This window comes from Stegostoma tigrinum, chromosome 15 (assembly GCF_030684315.1).
Source record: "Stegostoma tigrinum isolate sSteTig4 chromosome 15, sSteTig4.hap1, whole genome shotgun sequence".
Lineage (NCBI taxonomy): Eukaryota > Metazoa > Chordata > Chondrichthyes > Orectolobiformes > Stegostomatidae > Stegostoma > Stegostoma tigrinum.
This window is the reverse complement of record NC_081368.1, coordinates 34556159-34577815: the sequence shown is the minus strand read 5'-3', so window position 1 is coordinate 34577815 and position 21657 is coordinate 34556159. Positions and strand designations below refer to the sequence as shown.

The 21657-nt window shown below is 39.9% G+C and overlaps 1 protein-coding gene across 3 annotated transcripts in view; it reads left to right on the top strand.

Annotated features, from left to right (window-relative positions):
- Positions 1-21657, top strand: part of arhgap20b (Rho GTPase activating protein 20b) — a 154149-nt gene that overhangs the window by 28983 nt on the left and 103509 nt on the right. Inside the window, exon 1 of one of the 3 annotated variants that reach the window (XM_048544020.2) lies at positions 6441-6718. The exons of 1 other annotated variant lie outside the window; for it this stretch is intronic. In XM_048544020.2, coding sequence (XP_048399977.1) covers positions 6632-6718 — 87 coding nt within the window. In that variant the 5' untranslated portion in view covers positions 6441-6631. Of the gene's footprint in view, positions 1-6440; positions 6752-21657 lie in introns of those variants that run through there. One more of the 3 variants, XM_048544021.2, reaches the window with a different exon arrangement.

Sequence of the window (21657 nt, the reverse complement as noted above, 5' to 3'; positions counted from 1 at the left end):
GCTATGATTTATGGTCGCAGTACCTATGAAAATCTTTGCAGTTTCTGCATTGCCCAAATGACGAAGCAGAATGAAGACAGAACCTCAGCTAGGTTTAAAATTCTTATTTCGTGTGTGTGTGTCTGTGTGTGTGTCTGTGTGTGTGTCTGTGTGTGTGTCTGTGTGTGTGTCTGTGTGTGTGTGTGTGTGTGTGTGTGTGTGTGTGTGTGTGTGTGTGGGGAGGGGAGAGGGTCATGTGAAAACAGCCATTTCCCTTCATTGTCCTGCAATAAACAATGGAATTTTGTAGCAGGAAGTAACATTGCAACCTTCAAATTCTGGAAGGAAAAACTACAACTTTCAGGATCTGTGCACAGTCAAATCAGCTCGATGGTTCCTCAAATTAGTACATTCATGTCAATTAAAATAACATTTCTGAATTCTTAAATGTGAAAATCCACAAAACGCTGTTAAGAATTTCGTTCTGGCTCATTAACCATTTTCCCCAGATATTTGCTGGTATCTGATTTGATCAAAACAGCTTATACCGATTAAAGCACCCTTAGCTGTGCTATATAAAAACTGAAAGAGTTCCGGATGCTGTAAATCAGGAACTAAACCCGAAGTTGCTGGAAAAGCTCAGCAGGTCTGGCAGCGTCTGTGAAGAAAAAAATCCGAGTTAACGTTTTAGGTCCAGTGACTCTTCCACAGAACCTTTGGTTACCAGACCCGAAACATTAACCCACAGATGCTGCCTGACCTGCTGAGCTTTTCCAGCAACTTCTGTTTTCGCTTAGCTGTGCTATGCTCAGTTTGTACTATAACTTGAGTGCATGTATTAGTTAAAATCTAAGATATGTTATTTCAGTTCTAATTGTAAAGAACACAAAATGGAGAAAAGAACACTGTGATACTGCCTTTTAGTGACCTATGCACTGATACTTTTATTGACAAGAGTTGGTTTTGGAAGTTTTACCGAAGCATACGAACTCCATCGGAAGTGTATGTAAAAATATGATAGGTGAGGACAAGCTGTATTACCTCATTACTGAGCTGCTAATAATGATCACTGCCAAGAAGCACCGGAGTGAGATAAATTATGCAGCACAGCAAGGTTCAACAGCACCAAAGGTGGAACAAATGTGCTTGAGTCGTAACTTCTATTGTTATATGATCGTCAGAACTTAACTCTATGCTCACATGTTTGCTGAGAAGTTCTGACACAAGCAAAAACATAGTGAGTTATCACATGGTATATTGGCAAGAACATGCAGATGCTACGACAGTGGATAAATGGACACTGTGCAACGATTGCCAGACAATGGTGTTCCCTTCCAGTGGGGGTAAACACAGACAGATTCTAAACAAAGTATGAAGCTGGATGAACACAGCAGGCCAAGCAGCATCTTAGGAGCACAAAAGCTGACGTTTCGGGCCTAGACCCTTCATCAGAAAAGGGGAATGGGGAGGGGGTTCTGAAATAAATAGGGAGAGAGGGGGAGGCGGATAGAAGATGGAAATGGGAGAAGATAGGAGGAGAGGATGGTATAGGTGGGGAGGTAGGGAGGGGATAGGATCTCCCCACCTATACTCTCCTCTCCACCTATACTCTCCTCTCCACCTATCTTCTCCTCTATCCATCTTCAGTCAGCCTTCCCTCTCTCCCTATTTATTTCAGAACCCCCTCCCTATTCCCCTTTTCTGATGAAGGGTCTAGGCCCGAAACGTCAGCTTTTGTGCTCCTGAGATGCTGCTTGGCCTGCTGTGTTCATCCAGCTCCACACTTTGTTATCTTGGATTCTCTGGCATCTGAAGTTCCCATTGCCTCTGATTCTAAACAAGGTCTCACACCTAAACTGCATTGTCTGACTTGAGATTTCACCTCAGTATATGTTGATAAAACTTTTAATTATCTTGGGAAATGACTTGAAAGAGATCTGGGATTTGCTCTTTAATCAGTAGAAATCTGCGTCATTTTCTAACCGATTAAAGGTTCAACAGCGAACCATTTTCAGAGTTGTTACATTTCTGCGTACAAACTCTGTGTCAGTATACCTACTCTTCCACATTATACCTGCGGAAGGAGCAGAAATTCAAAAGCTGGTGTTTTCAAATAAACCTGTTGGACGATAGCCTGTTGTTATGTGATATTTGACCTTGTCTGTTGAAATCCAACTCTGGCACCTCCACATCACTTTAATTCTGGCACAGGCTATGCACAGAATTACCTAAAGGAAAATGTATGGAATTGAACGAATTGTTTCAGATGATCATAGTTTGTTCCTGTAACAATGCTAATATAATGAACAGTTAGATAGTCATCTAGGAAAAATATACCTTGTAATGTCTGAAATATAAGCGAATAGATACATTGTTGCACGAATTGTTTAACAAGATCCTATGTCACCATGACTACTTGGAGAAATTTAGTTCAGAAGGTAAGAGAGGCATCAATGTTAAGAAAGCAAACCTTTATTCTATATTCTTCATGGGTATGAGGCAGCGTTATACAATTTCCTTAGCATATACTCCTGAACAAGTATCATCAGTACTGTATCGGCTTGTACAGTATAAAAAATAGTAAATTAAATGGTATGATTCCAATTTTACCAGGCAAAATTCAATTAAAGAGATGCTTCATTTTCTGTTGACATTTCTATGACTGAAGTGGATGCCCACAACAAAATTAAAAAATGCATAATTTTGATTTGTGAGAAAATAAGCTTGAAAAGGTGAAGGATTTCAAAATGATTGCTGTTTATACCACTGGCATTTAATAACAGTAGCATAAAATCAATTTCAAGTATTTGACATAAAAACATGAACACCAACAAATTGTCCTGTTTAAAACCTATCTATAAGTTTCAGCGTATTATGACCCAGCTTCAATTTCTAATGTGTGCTGAGTCGGTGAATCTCAGAGCAGTTAAAGATGCCAGTTTGTGAAGAATGCCAGAATGAAATGCCACGATAAGGTCTTGGATCTATTGCAAGTATTCATATCTAAACTCAGATAGATGTCTTATATGGAGTCGAGACTGATCACTAAAGATGGTTCTCTGTGGAAGTGAGATATCTTATTCAAAAAAGACCTGGATGTAGCTGTAGTCAACATCACAATTATGGACAATGATATAACACTGAAAACAGTACTTAGATGGAAAGGAGAGTGGAATATAAATATTTAGATAAGGGAATTAAAGACCTGGCCAGAGGTTGTAAAGTGAAACACTTTGGCTTTCACATGGCTATAAAAGAGCATTCACATGTGACTGCAGCATCAATGCAGAGCAATTTCGCTTCATATTATTTCTGAATCAGGCCTTGCCACTGAATTTCTACTTCAACCTACTACAGGCATGCAGTGATTCCTTTTCCTTCATTTTCGCCAAAGCCAAATCAGGGAGAAAAGGATCAACTTAAAATATGTAAATTCATTTTAATACTTCTGAATTCCAACTTTTTATCATTGAAATTTTTTAATGATAGCATTTTATTTATATTAGAAAAAGTGACCATATTATAAAAGCTCAGCAATCAAACAACTGACCCAAGAATTTACTTAATTCTCTCTGTCATCCTTTCTCGTACAATTTGCAAACGTTTGAAATTCAGGGCAGAAATTTACCTATCCTCCTGGTTCTCACTTCCCTGGTGAATAAGTCAAGAATGAACCTAGACCCACTCCGAATTCTGCTAGGAACAGCACTACGTGGCTTAGGGTGAGAATTCCACTCCCATCTGGGGAAAAAATCTCAGCTCCAAGACCTGACAATCATTCAAATGAGTGTGATAGTTTGATGGGGAGGTACATTCATGGGGATGGTGTGTCCTGGACATGAGGATCTGGCAAGTGGAGAGAGATTAGTGGAGGTTGGGTTGCAAAGAGGTCGGGGGGGTTCCCAGAGGAATCCAGACCTAGGGAAAAGGGTGGTTGGTCTCCAGTGCACACAGGGACCTATACAGGGATTCCTTCTCTATCGAACATATAAAAAAACCTGTAACAAGGTGGGAAGAGACCCTTTTTAGTAAAGTTGGCAGAGCGAAAGAGGGCATTATGCCTAAAACTGGGCAGTTATGGGTATCAATTAGCCTAAAAGTGGGTGTCTTGCCTAACACCTGTCCCGTGGCATGGAAAATTCTAGTGGGACCAGTGCTGACCGCTTGACAAGGTACCTTGGCCGTCATGACTGATTATATGCCTCCCATTCCCATCCTTCCTGTGAGACCTCGCTTATCGGAGTGTAAAATTGTGTTCCCAAACTTAGTATCACCTTATCATTCTTAGCCTTACCTTTCTTCTATCATGGTGGTGTGCTGTACTTGGAGCCTTCACTACTTACCTTAGCTTCTTAATCGAAAAATTAATGTTCTGTAAACTCACTAAGTTTGGGTGAATCATTGTCATCCTCTGTATTTGTAAAAAAAATCCATCAGTAAATTTTCTAAGATTCATTCTGCCCAATGTTACAAAAAGCTCAGATCATTCAAAGTCTTTCAAATGCAGCCCCAAAATGATTCTGAAAGTTGATGCAATGATTGAGTTTGACAAAGAAATGTGAATGAAACAAAACAGCTAAAAGTGAAATGCGACTCTGTTTTCCACAGTGCCCCAGAAACATGGAATTAAACAATACAGTTAAAAGTCAGAGCCCAATCCAAACACACGAGTCATCCAGTTCAGCTTTCCTGTTCACAGGGAGGCTCAAAGTTCAGTCTTCACATTCTTGAATTTCCTATGTGTGTGTGTGATCATTTCTTTTTATAAACTGCATAATGGGAGATACTTGAAATGCTTTAGGAAGATGGATATTCCCACGATCACATATTTAAACTGCATATAAATTGCAGCGATCCCTTAATGTACAATGTGACTTCTGCAAGAAATGTGGAATGCTTGGATATTCATCTTGCTCTTCAGCTTAAAAATCATCATCATCAGTCTTGTTTAGACAGTGTACAAGTTTGAAGTGGCTGTTTACACTGATGAGTGATTATAATTTGGGCTTTGGGCTCTAGCAATAACAACAGCACAATTTCTTTTCTTGTCCCTTCCCAGTATGATCACACCCCTCTTCCACTTTCCTCAATGCATTAGTTAATATTAGAAAATGATCCAAAGAAGGCCAACTGCCCTCTGTCCTTGCCAAAGCACCCACTCTTCATAGATCAGACTGGATAGTGAAGACAATTTTAACCAGAAGCCTAAATCTACTGGGCGAGAAGCAAAGCATAGATTATTGCCCTGATCTGACCTGTGAGACACGAGGCTTCGGCAGTATTAACCCTTCTTGGGTTTTGCATGCTGCTTACTAGTGCCCACTCAAAATGGGTCAGAAGTGGCAACTGGCTGATGGGCATGAGTGGCCTTTCAGTCTACAGAAGGTTGGATGGCATAAAAGGAATAGTCTCCATCAAGGAGGTGAATCGTGTGGAGGAGATTTCATAAGCTTTTCGCAGGAGAAAAAGTGAAGGGAGACCTCAAAACCTCCTTGTGATTTCTGGATGAGCATTCCTAATCCTTTTAACCTCATGTAAATAAGCAGAAATGTTTCTGTTTAGGTCATTTGTTTTTGTACTGTTATCCTCCTGTTGCCTTCATGAGGAAACCTATTTACTTCTGCCACAAGTTCAAATGTTGTCATCGGGGCCTGGTCTTCATAGTTGTAGAAACCCGATGACTTTGGATGGATGCCTTTGTTGCCTCCTCGGGGGAGGAGGTAACTATCCCACTGGCAGGGCCAGTGTGGGCACCTGTGCTAAGGCAACTGACTAATTTTAATTGCCCACTTCCCTGGCTTCCATCAAGCAAGTGAAATTGAAATTGATCCTAGAGAATCAGCTAATCAACCATGTATTCAAACTTTATGGTAACCTCACCCAATGTCCTCATACATGCAGATTTCATTGAAGTGCGATCAGGAGAGGAAAACCTATTTGAGTTAAAAACCAAAAGAACTGTGGCTACTGCAAATCAGAAACAAAAACAGAAATTGCTGGAAAAACTCAGCAGGTCTGGCAGCATCTGTGTACAGAAATCGGAGTTAATGTTTCAGTTCGAGTGGCCCTTCCTCAGAGTCTATTTGAATTGTTGCTCATGCGCTCCTTTTGCTACATGTTCTGAGATCAGCATTGGCAGGGGACTGAACCTGGGTGTCACTGAACGATTGAAAAAGTTAACAATGGTAAGTGAACACTGTGAGTTGCTTATATTCTGGGACTGATACCAGAATTACTTACTAACTTGTGTATTATTAATTTTATTATTTCAAGTGCATAAACTGAGCCAGTAATATTGGAAGTTTAAAAAAAATTACATGTCAGAAGCATCCCTTTTAAAATTAGGATATGAACTAGTAAAGCAGATTGCTGTACAGTTTTCACTAAAGGGTTACAGTAAAATGAGGCACAGCTAGATGAGGATGACCTTATTTAGTCAGTAAGGAGGAACAGCCCATGGATCAGAATAGGACTCCCGAGCTCAGTGGAAAGAAAAACTGTGTAACTCTCATCTGAGATCAAACAACAAGTCCAGTCAGATCATTATCAGGGGATTTATGCAGATTGCAAAAGCAAATACTGTACACAAATCATTCCCCCTGTTGGACATGGGAAGCTAGAAACATGTGCACTGAAGAATCGATTCAGCATCATGACTCCCCTGCAGAATAACGGAGTCCAGAGGAAACAAAAAGCAGAAAGTGGAAGCCGAATGTTTAAAACATCAGAGGCAGAAAAGGTTGGTTTGAAAAGATAATTCCCAACCGCAGAGGTAAATCTTTAAAGAGCTCACATTTTAAAATGTTAGCTTTACTATAGAAATCAGAGTTTGTAGCATAATGGAGAGCTTTCTCTTCCTGTTGTTAGATTTTCTCCTAGAAAGTACTTCATAGTATAAATAACATTAGTATAGTAAATTATAAATTCAAAAAAGACTGTTAGCCATCAGGAAAATATTCTCTTTTATGAGTAACAATCCCTGGTAACTGAGATGGAGGGAACACTTTGTTTTTAATGTTTCTAACTGCACTTTTAAATTCATTCAATCCCTACAACTCAAAATATCGGATTACGATTTTGCAGATTTCCAGAGAGAGCAAATTGTAAAAGTTCATGTCTTATTGGCTGTATTTAGTATAATTAATCTATTAGTAATTACAGACTACCTTTGTTGCTGTGATTAATTGATAATTAACAAATTGCTGAAACACTTAAACCATTGGTAATTTGCTGGTTGCCTCCGCTTGAGTGGCTGAGCCACTTACAGACAACACAATTATTAACTCATTGATGTCTGATGGATGGTTTTGTTGATGTGACTGATCTACACAGAGCCTTTGTGAGTGTGATATGTCTGGTATATAACTTTGTCAAAAGTTTGAATAGTGCAGCAGTTCTGTCAAACTTCATTCTCATTCTGATGGAGTTTCTCTTAAGCCCATGGCCCCAGAATTTCTGCCAAACTCCTCCATTTTACTTGATCCAATAACACATACAGACATCCTCTGGGCCATTCTGTTTTTATGGAGGGATTTCCTGTGTTCATTGTTATTGCACATTCTCTGCTTCATTACCTTCAGGATACACCTGACAAACATGTTTACCATATGGTGTCAAGAAGAAACTTTGGTAATGTTCTGTATTCAGAGATTCTTTGCAATATCATTGGAAACCTTCTGTGGAGAATGCTTCAGCATACAGTGGCCTGCCATTAGTGTCAGGGCCATCTGCTTTTAGGCAGCCTATCAGAAACTATATTTCATCATTACCCATAAATTGCAGCACTTCTTCAACTATGTTCACAATCTTAAACTGTACCATAATCTTAAATTTCAGTTTGCACTTTTACATCTATATTAGCAATTTATGGATTAATCTTCTCCGGAGGACGTAAGAACACAACCTGGTACAGTCCTATATTCTTGGAGGTTCTGCCTTTTAGAGTAGGCTCCTTGTACTAATTCAGATGGACGTAAAAGCTGAATAGATTCCACTAGTTATTGAAATGTAAAAGATTTATTCTAATCCTGATCTACAAGTATTGCTCAACCAACACCACAAAGTAACAAACTTCTCGGTCATTAATCTCAATGCTTGTTGTGGGATCCTGCTGTGGACTAAGTACTGCCTTTGCCTACGTATAGCAACTTCAAAATAAGTCATTTATTCGGTGTAAGATACTTTATGGTGTTTGAGGGATAATAAAGGCACTTTACAAATGCAAGAGTTTCTCATGTTCATTTTTGTCACTCAGTGAACAGACAAACAACTTGTGGGATCTGTTGCTGGGCTTCATATAAATCATTATTCATCAATGCAGGGTGCTAAGTATTAACAGGGAAGGTTGCTCAAACCACCTGTCAATATTTTAAACTCTAAGATATGCTGAAGTGATTAGCAAGTGCAATTCAACGGTTCATTTAAAAAGGCAAAATACTGCAGATGTTGGAAATCTGAAACAAAAACAATAAGTGCTGGAGAAACTCTAGCAGGTCTGCAGCATCTGTGGACAGTGAAATAGGATCAATGTCCTGAGTGCAGTATGACTCTTCAGAACTAGGATCAAACAGTTCATTTAAAATCTATCAAAGCTAGTGGGAGTTGCTGAACTGTTTTTTAAAAGTTGAAACCACTGGTATATATTCTAGCTTGCCTGAGGTGTCTGTCTTTTATTGGTGACGCCTTCCTTTTGGGGCAGAGGTGTTCCATAGAATTGTACTGATGACATTGGACCTTGTCTGCTCAAAAGGGGGTAGAATTTAAACAGTGAATTCAGGTTGCAACGCAGTTATCACCAGTTTTATTTTCACAGAAGCAAAGTGTCATGATTGTTGAAATCTGAAATTGAAAACAAATTGGAAATATTTAGCAGTCTGGCAGCAGCTGTGGAGAGAAAGTATAGTTAACATTGCGGTGTTAACTCATCTGATTTTAACCTGTTTGACTTTAGTGCTATTTATTTCCAAATTGCAATATCAGTTTTACACAGAATTTTGAACATAGAATTGATTTCTTCACTTTTGCAATGATTTGGTCATGAAGGAATTCAGAAAGAAAGTGCTGTAATTTATCAAAGAGATACAGATTACATAAATACACAGTTTCAAACTGGACTCAGCTAACTCCTATTCAGATGTGCACAAGGGAGTCTACGCATGATGTTTCTTATGAAGGGTGTTATCGTACACAAATTCTGCTCTAGATTGACATTGTGAGGTAGTTAGTTTATGGAAATTCTTAAATCCATAAGAACTCAAATCTCCATTTGACCTGTTAATCTCTATACCTTTCTTTCTGGGACCCCAGACTTCAATTGCCAAGACCTTGGTGCTTTAATTTCAAATGGGGAGAAAATGAATTGTATTACTACCAGGGTTTTAGCAAAGTGTGGCCGTAAGTGAGTCAGATCTTTGTACCAGGATGATTCAAAAATGGGTAAATGCCCAGCCATCCAGTTTGTTTATAGATTGTGTCCTTTTCAAGTTTGAAATGAGTCCATCAGAACATCTCAGCTATGTCTACTTAACTTCTTTTTTTTAATATTAGCTGAGGCATAGAATTCAACAACAAGGACATTCTGCTAGAATGGTATGAAACACTAGGTAAACCTGACTAGTTAAGACTGGAGAATTGCATAAAGTTCTGGTCTCGAGGAAGGATGTGATTGCATTAGAGAGAGTGCAGAAGAGACCTACCAGGATGCTGGCTGGGCTGAAAGGGCTGAGCTATTAGGAGGGTTTGGCGAGGCTGGGGTTGTTTTCCTTGGAATAGCAAAGGTTGAGAGGGGACCTGATAGCGGTGTATAAGATTGTGAGTGGTATAGGTAGGTTGTTAGGAAAGCACTTTTTCCATTAGTAGGGTGATCAATAACCTGGAGACAAGGATTTAAGGTAAGAGGCAGAGGCTAAAAGGAGAGTTGAGAAGAATTGCTTTCACCCAGCAGTTGGTGGGAGTCCAGAACTCACTGTCTGAAAAGGTGGCTGCCAGAAACATTCGTAACATTTAGCATTATTTAGCTATCCACTTGCATTGCCATAACTCCCAGGGCTATGAGCCAAAAGCTGAAATATAGGATTGGTGTCGTCAGATCCTTGTTAACTGGCATGGACGTGGTGGGCCACATGGCTTCCTTCTGTGCTGTAAGTGAAGGCATTGGCAGTGGTGAGTGGGCACAGCGCTGTCTCCTGGCTGCTGTGGCAGAGGCGAGCATATGTTTTCAACAGTGTCCATATCCAGCACAGATCTGGGGAGGAAGCGGCAGAGTTGTGTTTGGGCCAGTGCGATATCCAGTGGTATTGGTGGCACTTGCATCGGTGAGGTCCAGCATGAAATCATAGCGGCAATGGCATCGGTGGAGGCAGGATGGTGGCACAGAGTGGTGACTTTCATTCTAATGGCTGTGGCATGGCGAAGGGAACTCCTGCTGGCCACCAGGCCCATGGCCCATAGCAGAGCACTTAATGAGAAGGACTCTTAAAGTTGAACAGCTTTTTTTAAACTTTCCTGCCTTTACATTCCATGTTTTGGTTTATTTTTCTGTGTTTTGAGGTGGTGGCAGAGAGTGGCGACACTACACAACACTTATAGCAAACAAACAAATAAATAAATATTGAGCGGCCATTTTCATAGACTGAATTAGGTAAAATAATTGTGGTATCTAGTCCAAGAAAATCCTGCTCCTTGACCATGCTACGTTAACTGAGCTCAGCTATGGGAGTGGTAAAGACACTGGCATTAGCTTTAGCAGCTTGATTTGGCGAAGCATCATTGTGGAGTTTGAGGAAGTTTAATGATAAGATTCGGATTGCTAGCTGTACATCCTGTGGTTGAATGGCCTGTTATTTGCCTGGATTTACAAATGAGAAAATACCATTTGGGCAAGATTATGGACCTAGTAGCAATGGAATGATCCCTGTCAATATGTTATTGCTTGTATGGAAGAGGGACAGAGACTGAAAAACAGGTATAACTTACCTTTATATAATGCTTTTCATGTCTTCAGGACATTGCAATATGTTTCACAGCACCTGAATTACTTGAACTGTGGTCACTGTTGAATATAAAAGAAACCACATTAATCAAATTGTGCAGAATAAAGTTTCACAAATTGCAGTTAAGTTTCACAGAATATGTTTTTGTGATATGGGTTGAGGCATAAATGTTTATTAGCAAATCAGAAACATTCCACTGTTCTTCCTATAATGCTAACACGTAATCTTCTGCTCCCACTACAAGCGGGAACAGGAAAACAAGACACTGGTTTAACTTTTGACTAGAAAAGTACAAAGAAGTAAACAAGTCATCCAGCTGTATTGGTCATAGTATTATAGGCACTAGCTTAAGAATAACATTCCCTATACCACATTAGCACTGGTATGCAAAATACTAATAATGGCAGTACTCCGCCTTCTAGTATGTTAAGTTGTCTCGTCTGAATTACTTTTAGAAGTCAGTGTTTGTTGTTATGTAGACAAATGTAGCTACTCTCTAACGGAAGATTACATAGCATTGAGTAGAATAACCATGGTTTGTTTTGCTGATATCAGTTAAAGGATGAATATTGGTTATGACGCTGAAAGAATTCATTGTTCTTCCTCAAATAATGTTGCCATAAAAACTGGGCAAGAAAATAAGTCTTCAATTTACACCTTATTCCCAAGATCACACATCAATCCTCAGTACTACTCGGGGGTTTCACTTTAAATTAACCTAGTGATAATATTAATGAGCATTTTAGAAAAATATAGTGGTATTACATTATGAGCACCCTAAATCACATAACCAAAGTTGTCTCTAATGGTTCTCTAGAGATTGTGAAAATGCTGTTGATGTACTTAAAACAGGTAGTGATTTTCATACAGAATATATTGTAACCAGAAGAGTGAATTTAAAGTTAATAAAACACTACATTACCAATTGGTTTTCACCTCAATGACCTGAGTTCAAATTGAGCCCAAAAGGTTGGCTAAAAGCATCTTATCAAATTGCCACTGTATTGCAAAGCATTTTATGCAGTGCATGCAATGACTTTCATTAAGTAAGAAGAAATGTTCCATTTCCCTGTAGTAAAATCATTCATCTGCAAAGCACCAATATCATCATATAGTCATTTGCAGTTTCAAGTTCACTGATGTATAACCAATTTTGTACCAACACAGTTTAATTTCTCGTTCAATAATAACAACAAAGATGTAATGGCCAACTTGCAGTATGTTTGTAAAATATTTTTTGGCTTGCTGAAACTTATTGAACCATTTCTACAAATGCACCTTCCTTTGGTTATCAGCCTACATTTGGGAATAATGCTTCAACTGTTGTCATAAAAGGTTAACACTTTCAGAGATTACAGAAATGGAAAACAAAACAGATCAGAGGGATATTACTAAAATTGACATATTACTGTTTCTTGCTGAGAAATATGGTAAAATATGGTTCAAATCTAACGTGTACAGTTGTACCATATCCAATATTTATCTTATAATTTTATAATCAAATTACATTTGCAGTTAAAGTGTCAGTGGTGTTAGTTGTGTTTAGATAACTGTGTTTGAAAGCATATTCCTTGACCTTTACCAGGCCTTCTGCTTATTCCTGCTTGATAAAAGTTAAATACACAAGCAAAGAGAGTTGAAAAAGTATTTATTTTATTTATTTGCTTGTATGCTTTCCAAATCCACATGTTTATTGCTGCATGTCGCAGCAGGAGACCTTTGTTTTATAATTTGAGAGCTCGAAGTGAAGCTCTGTACAAGATTAGAACAAAAAACCAGGGTAAAGCCCAGGGAACCATCACAGTATTTCTAAAACAGCATATGACAAGCGTTGTATAAGTTAATCAATATAACAGTGTTAATCTCCGCACTAAACTAAAGCTCTACCCACTCTGATATACAACAGATCCACTAGATGCAGCATCAGGCAGTTTGAGTTAGTTGGAAACTGGGACAGTTCCTGATGGAAGCATACATGCCTTACCTCCCTTTAGTTAGTAATAGTCTATATGACTAACAGTTTAGGCAACCTGTATATCACAACCAAGATGTAGTAAACTACACCCTCTTATCCAAGACAGGAACCTGTTCTGTTGAGACTTACTCATGGTTGATCCCCCTTCACAAACATAGAACAGCCCCTTCTACTAATATCAGAATGAGAATTGGTACAGCAGTCTACCCCATTGTAAGCCAGCAGTATTTAATATCCATACACTTGAAGAAGAAACCAGTTAAGAAAATAGCAATATTTGGAAATGGACATGCCAATTTTCCATTTTGAAGTATGCAAGAAGATTCTGACTTGTATGTCTCATAACTCAGTTTTACTGGTATTTCAATCGACATCACATCATGTCCTCATAAAATGATAACTAAGGCTTTCTCATCACTGTTGCAACAGCAAGAAAGGCTACATGGAAGAAAAACGTTGTAAGCTAGCGACAAGGAACCAGACATCAGGACACAAGCTTTCTTTTGTATTTTGCATAGAGTTTGAGAAGACAAAAATTATTTTGAAGTCTATTGCATAGGTAAACACAATAGCTATTTTCTCACAAGAAGCTTGATATTCATTCTGGGCTTAAAACGTGATGCTCAGATCATTTCCAATCTTGACCCAGTATTACATATGTTTCAGATGGGACACGATCTTCAAATGCAGATCCCTAAATTGGGCATGGATTGCTCCCAGGGAACAGAAATTGACGATGAGGTAGAATTCTCAAAAGCAGGTGGGCTTTCCCTCCACCCAGCAGCTTGCAGGAGACAGGACTTAGAGGACAGGTAGTCTTATAATGCAGGTCAAGTGAGTAAACGGTTAATGAAAGCATGCTAGATCCTTCCTGCAAGAATAACATTTTCTTTCCTGAAATTTTTATTTTCAGCCAAAACATGACCTAATGACACCCTAAACCTGTGGACTGACATGCTGTAGACCTGTAGGGTTTGGGATCTGTGATTTGACAATGGCTTTTGGCCCTCCGTAGCCTGTTAACAAGCTCTTTCAGGACTTTAACCAGTGGCTCATTGGAAGCCTGTGTGTTTCTGGCTCTGCCGTCATCCCCCACTCAGCCTTCACTTTGAAAGTATCACGGCAACCTAGAGGTGTCAGGAGGTTAATAGTCGGCGATTGTGATGTTCAAAGCGCAGGCATTTGAAGATGTCACAAACACCAATCAGATGAACAACCAGTTTAACACAGCTGTTGGTTGAGGGAGTACAGAGACTGTCAGAATTCCCTGTTCTTCTTCAAACAGTGGAACAAAATCTTTGGTCTGAATGTATGAGTCACAGCTAACATAGCATCTCATGGAAAGGCTGGTACTTCCAATAATACATTGCAGTGGAGAGACAGATAATTATGTCCTATAGTTTTTTCAAAGTTGCTCCTGATGTAACTACACCGGAGCAGCTCTGAAGAAATTCTGGGTCTATGTATTTTAATCCTAGAGTGCAGAATTGACTCATAATTCTTTGAACCCAGGGACAAACTAAATACAAACCAATCAGAACAAACAATGTCAGTAACATGTAAATCTGGCTGGGATCGACACTTCAGTTCCTGATGCTATTGATCCATCCATGGATGCTGCCTGACCTATTGTGATCTCCAGTATTTGATCTTTTCAGTACAAATTTCAGCAACTGCAGCAATTTGCTCATATAATTTTTTTTAGCTGTGTTAAGTGTACACAGGCACTGTTACTGAAATCAGTATAGTTAGAACACCACTGAACACTTGAGCACAGTGAATGAGTTAACAATGACCAGCGCTGGAAATTTGTCAATGTCATTTTTTTTATTATTGTGCTGGATTTGAGATTTGTGTCTGGAAAATGTTTGGTAAAAATTCTGTAGGTTTTAAATCAAATCTCACCAAATCACTGTTTTCTCAGTTGTGTGCCAAGGGAGGGACAAATGGTTTCTTTGTAATAATGCTGGATGCTGGGGTAAGTTGTGAGGCCCAGCTGGGATGAGTCATTTATTTAAAACATGCTTTTCCTTCTGTAGGAGTACTGGATGGTATAATGGGTCAGAACACTGTTAAGCTTTCTATGTTGTAGTGTAGGGCTTTTGAGAGGGCCATCGAGGCAGAAATCCAATTTTGGTGCCTTGTGGGAACGGGATTGAGGTTGAAACTTTGTGCTTCCTCAAATGATAACTCTCCTGACTTACAAAGTTCAGGACTCGGACGCCATTAGGGGAACAAAGTTCCCTTCTCTACATATGGGATGGCTGTGATGTGATTGTCATGCAGCTATTTTTGATAGCACCCTGGCAACGTAAACATGCTGACGGGTCACTCCACTGTCTTGAAGGAGGAACTGATATGTGGTTGATCTCTTTTTTGTTGTTCCTGTCTAATTACAAAACGAATAATACCAACTGCACTATTAATCCTAGCTCCGCCTAAAAATATACTCAATTATAAAAGTTGACTGAGCAGGACTGGAGTGCTGCTTTGAAAGCTCCATGGGTAGAGGTCATAATTATTGTGATATAAAGATTTGAAAGTCCAAAGTATCAATCCTGTGGCCATATTGTATCCTAGTAGTGGTGTTGAACCATCTCATCGCATTCAGGGAGGAAGTTACACATCTGAGAGCATCTGGTGAGTCAACCAGTTCTCTTGCTCAGGCAGTGCCTGTTCATTGGGAGTGGTGCTCACTTTGAGACTGCAGACAGTTTCAGAGGGAGATATGGTATAGAGATGGAAGCAGTCTTAAAGATGAGTTAAGGGCCTACTGGGACCAGATTGAAAGAGCCCGTTTGGGGTCTGGAGGCACTGGATCATGAGACAAAAGAGGTGGGGAAGCCGGCGTAGGGGTTTGGAGAAGCTGTGAGAATGAGAGTAGGGGTGCCTTCCGATAGGCACTGGAGGTCGAAAAGAAGGCAACCACTCATTTTACCCAGCCACAAGCCTGACACGTCTCACCTAGCAGAAAGGGCATGGTGAAATCCCGATGTCCATGGGAAGAGGTTCTTCAGTAGCTGTTTATTGGGAACCTAAGAGCCTCATTAGCATTCTGGTGAGTGGGCCTCCTGGCACCTCTCCTGTCACTAATAAAATGACAGGCTGGGTGGGTGGGTGGTGGGTCAGGCAATATTTCTATGGAACCTAGTTTTACAGGTCCCCACGGCTGCCACCCACACAGGAAAGCCTCATCTGTGCTGTGTTCCCTGATCTTGGATATGGAATGCAGTTGCTGTTTTAGAGATGCCCCCAGTGCGTCCATACTAAACATAGGGAAAGAAAAAGTAGTTCATGGGAGCACTAGAGCCAAGACTATCTGACATGCTGGCATACATACTTTCCCAATGGAATCATTAATCAGGCATCCAACATTTTAGTTCTGGTGAATTTATTCCTTCCATGTTCAGGTCTCAAAGTGCAATTGTAACATCCCAGCTACTGACTGGCTGAAAATAGTTAATCTAGCGCAAAGAATTATAATTTCTATCCTCGTGGTGTTTTGGCTCAGCGCTACAAGAGCTGACATGTTAACTGTGACCCAATTGTAGTTCAAGGAATGGCACCTAGATAACATGGTGTCGCAGGGTAAAATAAGACTGGTCTACTCTCACTTTCCTTTATTCATTCACGGGAAGTGGGCATCATTGGCTGGGCTAGCAATTATTGCCCATCTCCAGTAACTTTTGAGAAGGTGCTGGTGAGCTGCTTTCTTGAATCATTGCAGTCCCTTTTGTGTAGGTACAACTAGAATTGTGTAGGGGAAGGAGTTCAAGGATTTTGACCCAGTGACACTGAAGGAATTGATCAAGTGGCGAGATGCAGGTCTTTGTTCGCTGCCCAGTAGAAGTCAGGTGTTAAAACTGAGACCGAGAAGTAAGGAAAAGACAAAAAAATTGAAAGTTTCTCCACTTTCTCAGCCTTGCATTGCCCTAATGATAGGTTCAAGTACAGAATTGTTAAATACTTTGAAATTCCTTTGTTTCTGAAAAGCAATTTGCATGCCCCAGAGCAGGGTGTGGGCTGGTAAGCAGGTAGGAGGGTGAGGGGTGATGAGCAAACCAGAGAAAGAGAGCAAGTGTAATGTAGAAAAATACAGTGATTATTTATTTATTAATATTCATGCTGCATCCTCGTTATTGTAAGCACCTTAATAATATTGACTAGAATTCACTTCTGTCCTGTTCTGATCTGAGCTGAGTGGACCAATTTAAATGCTGCAAATGGCCTATGAGATATGGATGTGAGTTTGCTCGCTGAGCTGGAAGGTTCATTTTCAGATGTTACGTCACCATTCTAGGTAACATCATCAGTGAGCCTCTGACGAAGCGCTGGTGTTATGTCCCACTTTCTATTTATCTGTTTAGGTTTCCTTGGGTTGGTGATGTCATTTCCTGCATTGGTGATGTCACTTCCTGTTCTTTTTCTCAGGGCATGGTAGATTGGCTCCAAATCAATGTGTTTGTTGATGGAATTCCGGTTGGAACGCCATACTTCTAGGAATTCTCGTGCGTGTCTCTGGCTTGTCCTAGGATGGATGTGTTGTCCCAATCAAAGTGGTGTCCTTCCTCATCTGTATGTAAGGATACGAGTGATGAACATCAACTAGCCACAAAGCAACATGACCCACTATCACTCGTATCCCTACAGACAGATGAGGAAGGACACCACTTTGATTGGGACAACACATCCATCCTAGGACAAGCCAAACAGAGACACGCACGAGAATTCCTAGAAGCATGGCATTCCAACTGGAATTCCATCAACAAACACATTGATTTGGAGCCAATCTACCATCCCCTGAGAAAAAGAGCAGGAAATGACATCACCAACCCAAGGAAACCTAACCAGATAAATAGAAAGCGGGACATAACACCAGCGCATCGTCGGAGGCTCACTGATGATGTTACCTAGAATGGTGACGTAACGTCTGAAAACTAATCTTCTAGCTCAGTGAGCAAACTCACATCCAGAACCTCAACCTGAGCTACAAATCTTCTCAAAACTCGCTAGCCTATGAGATATATTTAGGGAAGGGAAGATCTTACAAGACCACTTTAATGTGATGATTCTTTGCTTGAAAATATGTGTGTATGGACAGTAGGCAAAGATTAGACTGACCTCATTCAAGATGCACCCTATGTTTCTGTAACCTGCCAACACTGTCTCGGCTCGCAGTAAAGAATGGACACTTAGTAGGAGTAGTCTGGAAGAGCTGCTGCTTGGGGAACTGAAACTCCAGTACCAGTGACTGCTTCTAGAGTGGACACCAAAAAAAGAAAAAAGAAAAAAGAAGTAAAGAGAAAACAGTTGTTACCAGAAGATTTCAGTTAAAGGTGCCCGAATGTGTCGATACTTCAGTTCCATCGTGAAAAAAAGAAATCACTTTACTTTCCTCTCTACATGAATATAGACCTGTTCGTTAAAGGCTGGCAGGAAATGTTGCATTTTTCTTGGCTCTGTTGGTAGGAAGGACGGCCATCACCCTGTCGCCAAGAAGGTTTCTCTACAGCTGTCTCTACTGCTGTCTCTTTTAAAAGCTAGGAGCGTCAATGCTGTAAGAATTTGGAAAACGATTTATCATTTCTATTTTAATGAGGCAAGCATGGAAGTAAGGCAATGTATCAGTTTTGCATTGCAACTGAAATTATAATTCTATACTTGTCTGAGAATTTAATAAAGCATCTTTGAAACGCACAGGGCTTTCAGTTCATGTCTCATTTGAAATATTACTAAATTAGCGTTGAAAAATCTTCTTTTTGTCCTCTTGAGACTGACAACAAGAATAACTTTAAACTGTCTTCTGGTATACAAATTTCCGTGAAGTGAGTTTACACAGGAGTGCTACATATTTACTGGCTTCCTACCTTCCATTATGTATTTGTTATATCTTAGTGACAAGCAGTTTCCAAATCAACACACTTATGAGTAATATTTTGAAATATTTGGGCATTAAATGATTTTTACATATATGCTTTCAGCCATGATTCTGAATTATGTCTGTTACTTTGTTGCTTTATGGATTATGCATCAAAGTACAATGAATACAGATCATTGAACAGATTAATTCAATCAATCTTAGGTCTTTTAAACCATTGAATACTACAATGAAGCCAGCATCGTAGTATTTCAGTGGGATTTGAGGTTGGAATGAATTGCAACAGAATACACATTCAGAACTTAAACAATGCTAAGTGTACACTAGAAGTTGAAGCTCTCCATCTTGTATTTATCAAAACTAGGATGCAAGAGACAGACTTGAGCAAAAGGATACCACTTTAACTGGCATGAGAGGAGAGTGCTGATTGATTAGGCCATCACTGGTGTGCAGATGCAGCAGGAACAATTAACTGTCAATCTTAATTTTTAGATCAAGCAGATAGGTTGTGATTAGTCAGAGCTTTCCATGTAGATGCAGCAGAGATTGGCTGTCTCCATACCCCTCTTTTGAAAATGGTGCAACATATGTACACATCAGATGCTAGATAATAAAGTGTGGAGTTGGATGAACACAGCAGGCCAAGCAGCTTCTCAGGAGCACAAAAGCTGATGTGTCGGGTCTATGCCTGAAACGTCAGCTTTTGTGTTCCTGAGATGCTGCTTGGCCTGCTGTGTTCATCCAGCTCCACATTTTGTTATTTTGGATTCTACAGCATCTGCAGTTCCCATTATCACTTACACATCAGATGCTGCCTGGCCTGCTGTGGTTCTCCAGGTCCACACTGTGTTATCAACATACGTTCAAGTTTTGCCTACATAAAAGAGGTCCTTTGTATTTATATGTGTAACTCCTAGAATGCTTTAATGCATCACACTGCCAACATGACTGATCTAAATTTTGTTTACAGTGGAACTCTGAGCATGTTGGTTTATGCTGAGTTTGTTTATCTCAGTGTGGTGACAATGGAAGTATGAGAATTTAGCTCAATGGGGGTCTCTCCATTGGGAAAGCTTTGTTGTCTAATGATTTCTCCTGGATCACATGATCATTCCCTGGTGGTAAAATGGCTTGTTAATATTTAGTTCGGATTAAAACTTGCATCACAATAATGGTTAAGTTATTGTAGAGCGCCCTGTATACTGGGAACTACAACAAGGGATATTTCAACACTTCCACAAGAAGGAATTTACGTGTCAAGAAAAAAAACATACTTATTACTTTCTTCCACAGATATTCCAGCCATTAATATGCGCAAACCAGTGAACAAATAAGTTAGCTGCAGCCCACTTTCTGTATCTCTGTGGTCCTCAGTATACTTTCTGGACTAGCTCCTGTTGTTTTCCAAGAACTGCACGATCGTGGGCTGTTGTTGGAGCTTGGATTTTTGGGGAGGGTTTACAGGGGTGAGGGGCATGGGGAAAGGAAAGAGGAAAAATAAAAGAGGGCTTACAGAAAGAAAGTGAGAGAGAAGTAAAAAGGAATAATATGATAAACAGGCAATTGTTCGTGATTGTGCCTCCCAGTAAATGCTAACTAACAATTTGCTTGGCCTTTGGAACTGTGACATTCAAGATATAACCTTTGTTAGGAATTTGGCTACAGATAGATTAAGTTACTTGTAAATGTAACTTTATGTACTTTGATTAGCATACATGCTCCGTGCATATCTGACGTATTGAATTAAACAGAACCGAAGACAGGCCAGCAGTATCAGACAGGGTTAGAGCAGAACCTGAAGGAAGTAGGCTTTCAGCTGTAAAGTAAAGCAAAGCAAGAATGGACTAGGAAAGTGATCAAAGACGTCAGATCAGAGCCAGAGATTTACAGTCATGGAGTCACAGAGCACAGAAACAGACCCTTTGGTGCAACTTGTCCATGCCAACCAAGTTTCCCAAACTAAATTAGTCCCATTTGTCTGGATTTGGCCCATATCCCTCCTATAACTTTCCTGTTCATGTACCTATCCAAATGTCTTTTAAACGTTGTAACTGTACCTGCATCTGTCACTTCCTCTAGCAGTTCATTCCACATATGAACCACCCTCTGAGTGAAAAAGCTCTCAGGTCCATTTTATATCTTTCTCCTCTCACCTTAACAATATGCCCCTTAGTTTTGAACTCTTATATCCTAGGGAAAAGACCTTTGCTATACTCGTTATTGTGGTAGAAGTAAAGGACGTTTCAAGGAGTTTTAGTAGGCCAGGAAAAATAGAAAATGAAGCCTCACACTAGTGGAAGAGCCGTAGAGTAGTATGGCGGAAACTGAACATCCAGCACTGCTCATAGGGGTATTTTCACTTCAGCTACATGCTTGACCCAGGCCTAATACAAAATGTGAAAACCTCTTTTTCATTATAGTCTCCCATTGATTAGTTCAACACTTTTCCTTTCAAATTTCTCTCCCAATCTAATGGTATTGATTGTTGCTGGAGGTGCTGTTTTCTAACGCTGAAGTAACTCTTTGGCATATGTGAAGCCAAATTTAACATTAGCCGTTGTATTCAGTCAATAATGTGATGTTGGTAGGCTATTGAATAATGGGACCAATAGGGTTAAATCCACTCTTGTCCTTGTCTGATATCCAGTGCAATTTCAGTTAATCCTGCTGGCTTTCCTACACAAAGGTTGTACTTTGTTCTCTCTACTGGTGGGAAAAAGTCTGTCTTATGCAAATAGGACTGACCTCAGAAACCCTGACATGGTCACTGTCTTGTTTCATTGGGGAGGGTGCAATTTCTGCTTTGTCATACTTGATCATACTTGATCATATTT